The sequence below is a fragment of the Balaenoptera borealis genome (assembly GCF_965194805.1).
Source record: "Balaenoptera borealis genome assembly, chromosome: 3".
Classification (NCBI taxonomy): Eukaryota; Metazoa; Chordata; class Mammalia; order Artiodactyla; family Balaenopteridae; genus Balaenoptera; species Balaenoptera borealis.
The window spans coordinates 48,857,359-48,871,985 of NC_138866.1; the positions used below are offsets into that span (position 1 = coordinate 48,857,359).

At 41.6% G+C, this 14,627-nt stretch overlaps 2 protein-coding genes and 1 pseudogene across 5 annotated transcripts in view; 1 reads left to right on the plus strand and 2 right to left on the minus strand.

Moving 5' to 3' along the window:
* PYGL (glycogen phosphorylase L) overlaps nt 1-14,627 on the plus strand; it is a 57,330-nt gene that overhangs the window by 6,887 nt on the left and 35,816 nt on the right. Inside the window, exons 3-5 of the mRNA XM_082384805.1 lie at nt 1,306-1,384; nt 6,740-6,843; nt 14,484-14,615. Of these exons, the coding sequence (XP_082240931.1) occupies nt 1,306-1,384; nt 6,740-6,843; nt 14,484-14,615 (315 nt within the window). The remainder of the gene's footprint in view (nt 1-1,305; nt 1,385-6,739; nt 6,844-14,483; nt 14,616-14,627) is intronic.
* Nucleotides 1-14,627, minus strand: part of ABHD12B (abhydrolase domain containing 12B) — a 65,796-nt gene that overhangs the window by 6,492 nt on the left and 44,677 nt on the right. For 2 of the 3 annotated variants that reach the window (XM_082384875.1, XM_082384879.1), the window contains exon 4: nt 6,850-11,251. In XM_082384875.1, coding sequence (XP_082241001.1) covers nt 11,194-11,251 — 58 coding nt within the window. In that variant the 3' untranslated portion in view covers nt 6,850-11,193. Of the gene's footprint in view, nt 1-6,849; nt 11,252-14,627 lie in introns of those variants that run through there. The other variant, XM_082384883.1, reaches the window with a different exon arrangement.
* Nucleotides 2,561-6,725, minus strand: LOC309625396 (bisphosphoglycerate mutase pseudogene; annotated as a pseudogene). The gene has a single exon. The product of its transcript is annotated as a bisphosphoglycerate mutase pseudogene (transcript).

Below are 14,627 nucleotides of genomic sequence, written 5' to 3' on the forward strand. Positions count from 1 at the left end.
TAGTTTCAAGTGTACAGCAAAGTGACTCAGCTATATATTCTTTTTTAGCTTCTTCTCCATTATAGGTTATTACAAGATACTGAGTATAGTTCCCTATGCTATGCAGTAGGTCCTTGTTTTTGGTTTTTTTTTTATAAATTTATTTATTTTATTTATTTATTTTTGGCTGCATTGGGTCTTCGTTGCTGCGCACGGGCTTTCTCTAACTGCGGCAAGTGGGGGCTACTCTTCGTTGCGGTGCACAGGCTTCGCATTGTGGTGGCTTCTCCTGTTGCAGAGCACGGGCTCTAGGCGCGCGGGCTTCAGTAGTTGTGGCACGCGGGCTCAGTAGTTGTGGCTCACGGGCTTAGTTGCTGTGTGGCATGTGGGATCTTCCCAGACCAGGGATCAAACCCGTGTCCCCTGCATTGGCAAGCAGATTCTTAACCACTGCGCCACCAGGGAAGCCCAGTAGGTCCTTGTTGTTTACCTGTTTTATATACAGTAATGTGTATGTGTTAATCCCAACTCCTAAGTTATCTCCCCCTCCCACTATCCCCCCCCAAGTCTGTTATCTACCCCAGAGAGAAGTAGAGGATTTTAGGCCCATCCAGCAGGACCACAGGGCTGAGGTTTCCCTGACTGCTGTCTGGCCCCCGGTGTCATGGGCAGTGACTCACTAACTGATTTTGGGTTAACAACCTTTGACCTTACTGAGTAAATATGTTGTGGTCATGAAAAGATGAACTTTAGTCCATCCCAGAAAATCTGACCTCATACCTTTTGGTAATTTTCAAAATTTAGTCCAGTTAGTATCAACTTGGTACTGGGACTATTTCTGAGGTTTTACCCTGACAACAAAAAATAATTTTCAGAAATAGTAATAGGCAACATTTATCGAGAAATATCTACCCAGGAATCATTGAGTGCTTTGTTTGTATAATCTCATTTAATTCACAGCCCTAAATGAAATAGATACTGTTATCCTCATTTTTAAACGAGAAATGAAAGGCATAATGAGATTTACTGCCTTGCTCAGGGTCATATAGCTAAGAAGTAACAGAGTCGGTAATGGACATTTAGAGCCCATACTCTTCTCCAAGCTGCTGCTGTGCCATCTCGGACAGTTTGCATCTTCAGTCACCAGCATCTGCAGCAGGTATCTGATGCCAGTTCAAGCAGTGAGGGACCTGGCAGGATTGAGTTCACAGATGAACGTGAAGACCCAACCCAGAGCTTTAGGAAATGACTGTTCTCTCTGAAGTGGCCTGTTTGTATATCTAAAGTTTGTATCCACGTCCTGTGTTGTTTTTCTTTCATCACCAGCTTGGATTGGATATGGAGGAGTTAGAAGAAGTTGAAGAAGATGCTGGGCTTGGCAATGGTGGTCTTGGGAGGCTTGCTGGTAAGTGTGCTATTGTCTGGCCCTTGACGCCGTCTCAGATGCCATGCACAACCGTGCTTAAAGAACCAGAAGACTGTCTAGAAGTGCACAGTGTGAGCTGGTTGTAGATGTGTTTGTTTCTGAGTCTGCACGGTGGTTTGACCAGTGCTAGACAAACAGTAGAGAAAGGATCTTTAACAAAAGAGACATTGCTTAAAAAGTTTGGAGACATTGCTTCAAACCCCAAAGCTAACCAGATCCTTCCTGTGCGCTTAAGGGTTTCCAGAGTGGCCCCTTCACTTCACTTTTATTTGTTCACAGCTGCTCAATTCACATACTTGTGTGGTAGCACCTAAGTTGTTTAGCCATTGTGTTATCGTCTTGTGCACTTAACAGTTTGCTTTTTGATTGACTAGTAGGCAGTGATACACTTGTTATACTATTGGTATGATTTAATTAACAAGTTTTTTTTTTTTATATGGATGAAGTTTGAGTTCTTTGCTTTATCCAGGAAATGATTTTTCCACAAATATAGAGGAAAACATTAAAAATATAATACCAGTGCCATTAAATTAAAAATATGCATCCTTACCACCAAGCAATTCTACCTCCTGATATCTACCCTAAAGAAATACTCCAACATGTACACAAGGAGGCATGCGAAAAATATTGCTACAGTATTATTTGTAAAAGCAAAATTTTAGAAATAACCTAATGTCCATTGATAGAACAGGTAAAAAAGTAGAGGAACCCCATGTTACAGAATAATATGTGTCAACCTAAAAGTGAACTATTTGTACTTCCCTGCATAGACCTCCAAGAGGTGAGGGGCCGGGGGCAGAGGAAACAAGTTGCATTAAAAGCCACACAGTGTTGGGCTTCCCTCGTGGCGCAGTGGTTGAGAGTCTGCCTGCCAATGCAGGGGACACGGGTTCGAGCCCTGGTCTGGGAAGATCCCACATGCCGCAGAGCAACTGGGCCCGTGGGCCACAACTACTGAGCCTGCGAGTCTGGAGCCTGTGCTCCGCAACAAGAGAGGCCGCGATAGTGAGAGGCCCGCGCACGGCGATGAAGAGTGGCCCCCGCTTGCCACAACTAGAGAAAGCCCTCGCATAGAAACGAAGTACCAACACAGCCAAAATAAATAAATAAATAAATAAATAATTAAAAAAAAAAAACAACTGGTACTGTATTTAAAAAAAAAAAAAGCCACACAGTGTGATAACATTTATGTTTTTTAAAAATTAATATTTTATGTGAGAATGTATATATGTAAATCCATAGAAAAAGTCTGGAATTTGAAATACTGAACTGCTCCCTGTGACCTTCTCTAGAGAGGAGCACAGAATTGGGGGCGGCAGTCAAAAGGGCTGCTAGCCCTGTCGGTAACATTTTAATTGTTTTTACAAAGAGGATGTTACTATATTATTTACTTGTGAAATTTAAATTTAATAATAGAATGTACGACCACACATGTATCAGATTGTACTCTATGAAAAATAAATATCTACGTCTTCTCTTTTAGAAATGATTCCACAATCTCTTAATTTTACACACAGTTTCAAATGACTAGAACTCCATTTACATGTGTTTCATATTGTTTATTCCTTACTACATTAGTGGCCATGTGTTTTTTTTGTTTGTTTGTTTTTTATCTGTAACAGCTTTTATAGTTGTAAATTGTTTACATGACTTTATCACTGAAATATATGTCACTTGCTCTGAAATAAGGCAGTAGCTTAAAGAAATGATCACTTACCTATCTCCAGCATCTAAAAACATCGTATATCATTAAGATTGATAAGCAGTCAATTCTGTCTGTGGCCTACCCTGAATACTATAGACTACGTACCATAATGTTTTGCCCTCAGCAGATAAAGAACAAATGTATGTGACAAGTGCGAATATACCATTTCCCCTGTTCAAGTGAATAAAATTACACCCACTATATTCTACCTTCCCCTGACCCGACCTTCAATTTTTAGAGAATTAGGCATGTCTATGTGTTGAAATAAGTACAACTCTTTGTGTTATAGGAAGATAAGAGCAGAGAATAATTCAGCAGCCTATACTTAATATTTATGAATCATATGGAAATTCTTGGGATGGTACCATTTTCAGTCACAGAACTTATTTTTAAATTAATTTTAAAGACCCCAAAATTAAAGTTTAAAAAGCAAAAATAAAACAAAAAGAGAACACGAACAGCTATAGCTGTCTATATGCTGCTAATTCTAGCAGCCAGAGAGGAATTCCACCAAATGTCATGAGGCAAAGGGCCTTGGTGTTTGTTGTTGGCCGTCTTGGAGGAATCCATCCGTGACTCTCCCATTTAATGGGCCTCTAGTCTTAACCTATCAAAGCATCCCTTTCCCTAGAGGAAAAGACTAGTAATAAATACTTAAGTATAGTGTGTTATCTAACACCCTTTATTATCATCCTAGAAAGTCTCAGTAAATATAAATGTGAACTACTTATTGGAGTAAGTAGTGCCTGTCAGTGGTCACTCTATACTGATTTATTGAATGAGGAATACCTTGAACTTGACCTCCACTTGTTGCTCCCCCATCTCGGAAACTTATGACATTGATTAAGCCCCACTGGTGACTAACTTAGTGCCTAATTCAAATGAGGCCGGCAGGGGCTAACGCATAAGGCTTATGACATTAGCACTCAGGCATCCTAAAGCCTTTATCTGGGCCAACATAAGTTACCTAGTTACTTATACAAACTCTACCCCACAGCCTAGATCTGGGAAAATCAGGAAAAATCAGCGGGGGAGAAAAAAAAAAAAGAAAAAAAAAAAAAACGAGATCAGCACCCACAACACACCGCATACCAATCCTTCTGCAGCTATCCCTAGCTAGCACGTGGGAAAGATTTTATTTGTCAGCACGTTTCACTTTTCCTTGATCCTCTACTTTCTTAATGGCTGCTTGGATAACCTCTTGGTTGCCCAGGAACTGGTGAGGTCCAACGGCATGCAGGTTCTCGTCCAGTTCCAGGAGAATGGGGACTCCAGTAGGAAGAGTAATGTTGATAATGTCTTCATCTGAGATACCTTCCAGATGTTTCAGGAGTGCCCGGCTGCTATTTCCATGAGCAGATATCAGAATGGTTTTACCACTTAATACTTCAGGAGCAATCCTTTCATTCCAATAAGGAAGGAGTCTCTCCAGAACATCCTTTAAGCTCTCGGATCGTGGCAGCTGATCCAAAGGAATGTCGCACACTTTATATCTCCGGTCGTTGTAGATTTCGTGGTAGTAAGGATGGGACTCCTGTATGGGCGGTGGGGTCACACTGTAGCTCCTTCTCCACAGCCTCGCTTGTTCCTCGCCGTGATTCAAAGCCATTTGCTCCCTGTTGAGACCGATCAAGGCTCCATAGTGACGCTCATTGAGACGCCAGGAGCTTTCCACGGGAACCCATTCCTGCCCCAGCTCTTCCAGGATCAGCCAGGCTGCGTGGATGGATCGGTTCAGGATGGATGTGAACACGAGATCAAACTCAAAGTTTAGCGCTTTGAGTTGCTTCCCACAGTTCCGAGCTTCTTGCATTCCTTCACTGTTAAGTTTCTGATCCACCCAGCTACAAAAACGGTTCTCTTTATTCCAAGCACCCTCTCCATGTCTTAACATAATCAGTTTGTACTTGGACATACTGATGGCTGAGCTTCTCTAGTGCTTTCCAATGGGCCAGTGTTCAGTGACAGCAATACATCTGCAGAAAGACCACCAGCAGCAGCCGCTCGTCGGAACCGCCGAGCAGCCAGTGCCTCCCAAGACTCATCAGTGGCCATGTGTTTTAACGGTGCAATTAGTCATAGAAAACGCTGCCTTTGGCATACTTGGCCACCTTGAGAAGTTAATCATCGGGTAATTAGTAGGCTTTCCATGGAGCTATAGGAAGACCAGCAGAGCCAACAGCATGCTCATCTAAGACTGACAAGGTAGCCTGCCTTCGTTTTATGTAAAGTCACAAGCCTATTTTTTGGCAGGGTTAACCCCACTCTGGGCCTGACAGGGAAGGGGTGAATGAGGCTGAGTAATTCTCATTAGATGACCTCATCTCTTACCAGACTGAAAAAACTGGGACCCCATTCTGGTGAGGCTCTCAGGATAATTTGATCAGGACCCAGGAAAAGACAAATCGCCACAGCTCCGAGAGAGCAGGAACTGGGACAGAGCCAGGCCCCATGAGCACAGGGACCGGAAGACCGTGGTGATGTTACAGTAACTTGAAGGTCTTGGCCATTGGCCTTTGTGGATCTGTTTTAGGAGTCCACCATGAACCTAGCTCAGTCTCTTCCTGTTTGATCAACAATTTTCAATGTTCTTTTCAGTTTTAGATCCTACTATATTTTCTCATTCTCTGTATATTTCCCAGTTCAGATTCCTGAGAGGGGCAATATGCTTAGCGTAACCCCTAAAATTGCTCCTGACCACAAGATAGATCCTACCCAGCCTGTTGATTGGCTGCTCTAGATCAGGTGCTCTGTCATTAAAGCCGTTGGCTACAAGGAACAGAAAACCTAGCAAAAGCTAGTTCCGCCAACAAGGACATGTATTATCACAGAACGAGAACTTCAGAGGTTGGCCATTCCAAGATTAATTTATTCAGCAGCACAATTCTGTCAGGACTCTGGGTCTCTATGGTTCTTTTGACTTTACCTTCATGGAAAAAAGACGGCAGCGGTAAGGAAAATCTTTCACTGTATCCAGCAGACTTTCTAGCACCTCTCATTGGATTGAATGTCATTGTATGCTTATGCCAAAACCCAAACTGGTGAAGGACATAAAATTACTATGATTAGCTTAGAAGTTTAGACCAGTCAAGATTCAGTTCCTGGTCCAGCCTCCCTGAAGCATAAGGCCACCTGGTATGTGAACCACACTGGAATTCCATTAGCCAGAAAGAGAGTCTGCCCCAGATGTCCAGCTAGTCCGGCAGATGGGTCACATGTAAATTATACACGTCTTTTCAAGCAGAGGGGGATGGAGACAGCTTCCCCTAGAAAGGGCAGTGTGAAGAACAGACATAATAAAGGACATTTCTAACGTAGACCAGCTTCCTTACCTGTTCTCAGATGAAATGCCAACACAGTGGTTATTTCTGGATAGTGAGGTAATAAATGTCTGTTTTCTTCTTTATACATGTTTGTATTTTCTACCTCTTCTATAGTTTATTTTATAATTAGAAAAAAAGTGTTATTTTAAAAACTTAATACCCACTGTGCAGCAGTCTCTGTGCTTTAAGATACAAATATGGTTTCTCATAGAGAAATGTTTTGTGGCTGCCATGTTTTTTAGAGAAAGACAAAATTTTGACTAACCTTGATGACCCTGCCTTTTGCCTGTGCTCTGTTTAATTTAGCCTGCTTCTTGGATTCCATGGCAACTCTGGGACTTGCAGCCTATGGCTATGGCATCCGATATGAATATGGAATCTTCAATCAGAAGATTCGAGAAGGATGGCAGGTATGTGAGACATATTGTTTAATTTTGTCATTAAAGTACTTTGTCTTCATGGTGTTCTGGATGGTTTATAATTTATGGACATTTTACATAGAGCTTTACTGCTTTCTGTGGCATCTGGTTGACATGAGTGAATACTGTCGGTCTTCCCACTTTGAGGTGTAAGCTCCCTAAGAGCGGAGAGCCTGCCGGTATCCCCAATATCATTCACCACCAGATCCGTAGCATCTTGTACGGTGCCAGACTCACAAGGGTGCTCTGAAAATATTTATCACTGATTGCCTGAATGTGGACTACCTATAATGTGCCATGTCCTATCTCTGCAGCATATAAAATGGAGGAGCATATCTTTTGGCTCATGATCTTCCCCAGTAACTCTTTTTTTTCTTTTTTTTTTTTAATAAATTTATTTATTTATGGCTGCGTTGGGTCTTTTTTTATTGTTATTATTAATTTATTTATTTATTTTTGGCTGCATTGGGTTTTCTTTGCTGTGCGTGGGCTTTCTCTAGTTGCGGCAAGCGGGGGCTGCTCTTCGTTGCGGTGCGTGGGCTTCTCATTGCAGTGGCTTCTCTTGTTGCGGAGCACGGGCTCTAGGCGTGCAGGCTTCAGTTGTTGTGGCTTGTGGGCTCTAGAGCGCAGGCTTAGTAGTTGTGGCGCACGGGCTTAGTTGCTCTGTGGTATATGGGATCTTCCCCGACCAGGGCTCGAACCCGTATCCCCTGCATTGGCAGACGTATTCTTAACCACTGTGCCACCAGGGAAGTCCCCCAATAACTCTTGATAGTAGGAAGCATGTCACCATTTTTGTAGGTGAGAAAACTGAGGGTCTTAAGAGGTGAAGTCACCTCAGATCACACAGCTGGCAAATAAGGCTGTATATCCCCAGATTTCCAGGTCCACATTCAGTATTCTTTTCTACACTCAGAGTCTTGCCCACCTTAACATGCCTATCTTACAAGATATGTAAGCTCAGTGTTCTAATTTTTTTATAAGACGAAAGCAGGCAATCCTGTTAACTATTATATCAAAAAACTCTGGCACATATTTAATATGTATAATTATAGTGCTCTGTAGAAAATTGCACAAATAGTAATGAATCCATACAAATGACTCTCATTTTATTTTTATATAACCAAACTAGATTCTTAAGTATTTGTTTCTCTTTATCTGTGGTAACTCTTTGAACTACAGTCAGCCCTGGCATGGACAGTTTTCCCTGATGCTAAGTGTGATTTAGGTTTTTTTCTCTCCCTATCTTTGTCTCATACACGCACATCATTGACAAAAAGATACTGGATTTTCAAGAAGCCTGAGCTCTCTGAGCCCTCCCAAGAGTCAGTCCAAGGTCAGCGTGATCAGCCATTGGGTTGGGGGACCTAGGTTGGAGCTAATCCCAGGGGAGAGGAAGGATGAGAAGCCGAGTGTCACCGCCATCCACTCTCCCCTCCCTCCGTGTTTGGACACTCTGGGCCAAAGAAGGAGGGCACTAAAAGATTTGACATGATAAGAGAATGCACCAAGGGAAGTCCCAGGAGGAGAATATTGGGAACATATTGAAAGACAAACTTCCAGATTTTGTTAAGAACCAGTGTATCTTTAGCTACTCCTAAATCAATTAGGAGGCAGCATTGGGTAGAAAAAAAATTGGGCCCTAATATGAGATCTAATTTCTAATTTGAGGCCTAAGTGCAACTCATTACCCTTATGAAGTTTGTTGCCTTGATTAGGTTACCTAGCTTCTCTGAGCCTCACTTTTCTTGTCTGCAAAATGGAGATGCCAGCTTCACAGAACTATGAAAATATGTAAAATGTCTGTTGCACAAATAGGCACTCAATGAAATGTTAATTTGGCCTAATAAAAGGAGGATAATTTTTTAAATTGTGGTATTATATAGTAAAATATTAATGCAACCATTAATATCATGTTTTTAATTAATTATAATGAAATGGGAAATTGTTTATGATAGTTGAAAAAAGGAGGTATAGGATCATTTGGATAGTATGACCTATCCAAAGGAAACCAAAAAGATAAAGTGCTAGAAAAAAAAAGACGTCAAAGCTTCAACAGTAATTAATTATCTCTGGGAGATAAGATTATGGGTGACTTTGACTATCTTCTGTTTGTTCTCCTACATGACTCATATTTCATAAGAAATGTGTATTTTATAATCATAAAAAGATATAAAAACAAAATAATTGGTTCCCTTCCACAGTGAAGTAATCTAGGGCTACATGGTGAGAAGCCTAGCTTGGCTGGCATTTCCAGTAGGACCAAGATTTTAACACAACCTGACCAAGCGATACATGGATCCATTCTCAGTCTTTGTATCCTGTATGGTACTCATTATACCCCAGAATGTTTAAGGATTTTATTTCTTACTTTTCTGTGAAAGATTTTTTTTAACTCAGCAGATCAATCTCAAAAAATTGTCTTTCAAGTGCATTTTCCCCAAAGTCTTATGAAAGGTCACTCTTTATTAATCCCACCTATGACCTTTGCTACTTTTAAATGGCCTTATTTCAGGAAACCATCCCTTCTCTCCTGTGAGACCCAAGAAGTATATATTCTAGTGTTCTTAAAGGAAAAAGAGAGCCCAAGTGGCTTTTGCTAGTCTCCAAAGCTAGCTTTACTACATCATCACTTCTTTCATTACAACTGAAATTGAGTCAGAAGGACACCTAATTTTATCTACCATAGCCATTGTTCACTGGGATGGGATTTTAAAAAGCAAACATAAAAAAGAAACTGTTTCCATGAAAAAACAAAAAATATCTTCCAGGAAAGCAGAATGCCTTTTGGGGGCATGGTCACTGCCCTACTCCCATCAGCTACATCGTTGCTCTTACGATGGAGAAGGCTGATGAAAATTGCACAAGCTAGGAAGATTTTTAAAGGTTGATGGACTTTCAGTTTTTGAAGGCTCTCTTCAAGGAAGATTTGCAGTAATAAAGTGTTCGTTGTGAACTCCACCCCGCCCCCCAAGGAAAATAATTTTATTGCTAAAATGCTTGACTTACCTCGAACTCTAACGGGGATCATTGAAACCTTCTCAGAATAGTCCTCTGAAAATGACTGGCCACTGGGAGGAAGAGGGGGAAAGACAGTTGCGACAGCTTCACGTTAAAGTTTAACAGTCACGCACTAAAGTTCTGAGTGGAAAGACGCTGACAGTAGAAACCTCAGGGTTGAATCAAACAGTCTGCTGGAACATTCTTTCTCTTAGAAGCCTGCTATACCTAGCCATGCACAGTTCACATTACCCAACAAGCTTCTCCTGGCCATTGTTGAATTCTTGGTGCTCCCCAGAAACATTTACCAATGACTGGTACCATCAGAAAGCAAAGTTTGTTGACAACCCCTGATGTTTGCTCACTGGTTCTTCATGTCCTGTGTATCCCACAGTTGAGGGGAAAAGCGTTTCTTGGAATTCAGTCACTCACAGAGGCCCTGAGCTGACCTCTGCTTCCATGCTGGCTGGAATAGAGTCCACCGAGTAATCTCTCCAGGAAGACCCCAGATCCAGCTGCCACGCATCCCCCCGCACACACCACCACCACTGCCACCACCACCCAGGCGGGCACGCTGCTCCTCTCGCCACAGTCTCCTGCTTGCTTTGTCTCAGCTCCTTTTCATCTGGGATGTTCAGATCCACACAGCCCACTTGCATATAAATGAAAGCTCTCCTCCCGTCTGGCCCCTGCCCTTCATATGGCTCAGCAAGTTAGTGCACTCAGGGATCACTGGTTACATGGAAATCTAAATTTACAGACCAGTTTGTTAATTTGTTGGAAGAAAGCAAGACAGAAAGGAGGTTTATCACCATCCCGCAGCCTCTGTGGATTGAGTTGGGGTGGCTGGAGGCGGTTCTCTCTTTCTCCTCCGATCTGCTCAGAACAGCTTGCTTTTATGAAATATCTGTTTTTCAATTTACCTTAAAAACAAGCTTTGCATAACTGAGGGAATTGTTGACTGATTCCTTGCCAAAATCAGGAAGAGACTCAATAAAGAACAGCAAACTAGGAGTCCTATTCTCCTACAGAACTTGTTAACCCAGTGAAATTAAAACCAGCCATTATTTGGCAGGGAAAAACCAGACCAACATTGAGAGTGACTGGCTGACTAGTCCCTTGTCACTTAACAGCGTGTCCTCAAAAGAGCAAATGCGGCCTCTGATTTGCAAAGGAGGCCAGGAGGGGCCCGTGGTGGGAAGCCCAGAGCTCAGCCTCTCTTCTACGGGCATTTCACGCTGCTTGAGGGGAGAAGAGTCTGCTTCTGCTGCATTCTTCGGCAGAAAATATGTTGTCAGCTCACCTGTGCACATGATTTTCGAGAGGAATGCTGTTTCTGCTTCATCGTCCTCCTGGTTCATGTAAAAACTTAAGGTGTATTTTGCAACAGTCCTGAGTGCTGAAATGAAGCAAATAGGCCGTAAGGTTCTTTCCTGTTACAGGAAGCAGTGTGTGTTCACATTGACCAGTATTTGAAACCCAGAACCTGCCCTTGCTTAAGTGCAGCGTGAAGTGTTTTGTAAGTCAGGATGTTTGATCTTTGTGCATAACCTCATTTATTTTTCATAGAGTTTCTAGTTATTAACATGAGCTAGAGGACTCTAACTTAACCAATTTCTTATCAACTGATAAAATTCAATCCTTTCCTTGTTAAATTTTAATTGTATTTTTTGTCCTCTTTATGAATGGGATAGCCGAAGTCTCAATTCTGAATTACAGTTCCTGACTTTGTATCGCCGTGTAGCTCCCGGCTGCACCATGTACCCGCTGGCTACATGTTCAGATGCAAATTTTTAAATGCAAAATTTGAGACCCCTCCCCAGACTGCCTGAGACTCTGCATTTTAACAAGGTGCACTGTACTGATTAGCTCACATCTAGGTCCAGCCTTCCCTAGGCTTCATCCTGCATCTGCTACATCCTCCTGAAGCTCTCTAATTCCAGACCTTCTATCTAAAGATGTTGTTTCTGTGTGTCCCCTTTTCATTCATCATGACACTGGTAGTTCTTGTTTATGGGCAGCTTACTGGCGTTCCCAATATGATCAATGTTTGAATAAATGGATGTGTGTTTGCTTGTCTGGCTGTTGACATTAATGTTTTGTCTAATATTTCAAAAGATAGCTGTGTTTGTTTGCCTCTCTCCACACTGTGCCTGGGGCAGACACTGAACTCATACGTAGGTGATCATGAAGCATCCAGCATTGTGTCATAATTCATCATTAATATCCTTTTAAACTAAAGCTGAGTTTTCTAAGAGGGAAGGATGAGGAATCAGGTAGGTAAAATAACCATATTGGGGGTAATCTCATTGACAAGGGAGCTTTGTACTAAAAACCTTACCCCTCCCTTCTTGCCAGAACACGATTGCATTTTTTAAAATATAAGGACTATTTTAAAGGTATCACTCATAATACCTTTACTTTAAAAAATGCAACCCCTGCCCCACCATGTGTTTTTTGTTCTTGTTTTGGCATTTTTATTTGTTTTTTTATAGAAAACAAAATGCATTTGATGTCTAGGATACCCTAAATACAAATTAGATTTTAAAATTTTTTGAGAACTATTTTGTCATAAATTGACATAAATACATGGGAAAATGTTGAAATTGTCAATAAAATAAATTCCTTACATTTTAGTATATGTCATTTTCAAAATGAATTAGAAATAATAGTTCATGGGACTTCCCTGGTGGCGCACTGGTTAAGACTCTGCGCTCCCAATGCAGGGGGCCCGGGTTCCAGCCCTGGTCAGGGAACTAGATCCCACATGTGTGCTGCAACTAAGGGTTCACATGCTGCAGCTAAGGGCCCCCCCCGCACCCCGGCCGCAACGAAGGAGCACACATGCAGCAACTAAGACCTGGCACAACCAAATAACTAAATAAAATATAATAAATAAATAAATAATAGTTCATTATCAGATCAAAATTACATAAGGATTAAATTAAACAAAGACGACAAAATGTGTTCTGTGGATGGGAATGTAAATTGGTGCAGCCACTATGGAAATAAGTATGGACGTTCCTTAAAAAACTAAAAATAGAACTACCATATGGTCCAGCAATTCCATTCCTGGGTATATATCTGGAAAAAATGAAAACGCTAATTCAAAAAGATACATGCACCCCAGTGTTCACAGCAGCACTGTTTACAACTGTCAAGGCATGGAAGCAACCCAAGTGCCCATCAACAGATTAATGGATAAAGAAGATGTGGTGTATATATATGCAATGGAATATTACTCAGCAATAAAAAATGAATTAAATATTGCCACTTGCAGCAACATGGATGGACCTAGGTAATATTATGCTTAGTGAAATAAGTCACACAGAGAAAGACAAATACTATATGTTATCACTTATATGTGGAATCTAAAAAATAATACAAGTGAATGCATACGCAGAACAGAAACAGACTCACAGATATAGAAAACAAATTTGTGGTTACCAAAGGGGAGAAGGAAGGGGGGGAGGGACAAATTAGGGATATGGTATTAACAAACTACTATGTATAAAATAGATAAGCAACAAGGATATACTGTATAACACAGGAAATTATACCTATTATCTTATAATAACCTATAATGGAATATAATCTGCAAAAATACTGAAACACTATGCTGTACACCTGAAACTAACACAATATTGTAAATCAACTATACTTCAAATTAAAAAATGAAAAAAAAGTAATAGTGTTCTGTACCTATACTGAAATAAGCTTTATTAAGGGAGCTTTCTATGAGTAGTTTTTCTCAACCGATTCTGTGCTTTCAAGGCACAAAGCTCTTGACAAAAACCATAATGTAGGACCCATCAGGTCCAGGTATCCAACAATAAACATCCCTGGGAAGCCTCTCTCTTTCCCTCAAGCTAGACAATTGGGTTCACAGATGTTAAGACACAGGCTTTAGAACCCACAGACCTACCATCAAATCTTACCTGTATCGTTTACTATCCGTGCAACTTTGAGCAAGTTACAATTTCCTTAACAAAGGGAGAAGCCATAGCTCCCTCCTATAGTGTTGCTATGAGGATTAAATGCAATAATATGTATAAAACATTTAGAGTAATACTAGCCAGTATTGTTGTTGATTTAGGCTGTACGACAATAACAAAGATGAATTGAGATTGACAGAACCAACATCTTTCTTGCCAAAACAGTATTCTTGAGTTGATGCAGTCAAAAATATATATTTTTTTTTATAAATTTATTTATTTATTTATTTGGCTGCGTTGGGTCTTTGTTGCTGCACGCAGGCTTCCTCTAGTTGCGGCGAGCGGGGGCTACTCTTCGTTGCGGTGCGTGGGCTTCTCAGTGCGGTGGCTTCTCTGGTTGCACAGCACGGGCTCTAGGCACGCGGGCTTCCGTGTTTGCGGCTCACGGGCTCTAGAGCGCAGGCTCAGTAGTTGTGGCACGTGGGCTCAGTAGTTGTGGCGCACGGGCTTAGTTGCTCCGAGGCATGTGGGATCTTCCTGGACCAGGGACCGAACCTGTGTCCCCTGAATTGGCAGGCTGATTCTTAACCACTGCGCCACCAGGGAAGTCCCCAAAAATACTTTTAATTTGATATAATTGAAGGGCTAGGTCCACTGCTCCTGAAAAACAAATTCTAAGCCATGTCCTTTTTGCAGATAGAAGAGGCAGATGACTGGCTCAGGCATGGAAACCCCTGGGAGAAGGCCCGCCCCGAGTTCATGCTGCCTGTTCACTTCTACGGGAAAGTAGAGCACACAGAGGCCGGAGCCAAGTGGATCAACACACAGGTATTCTGAGAG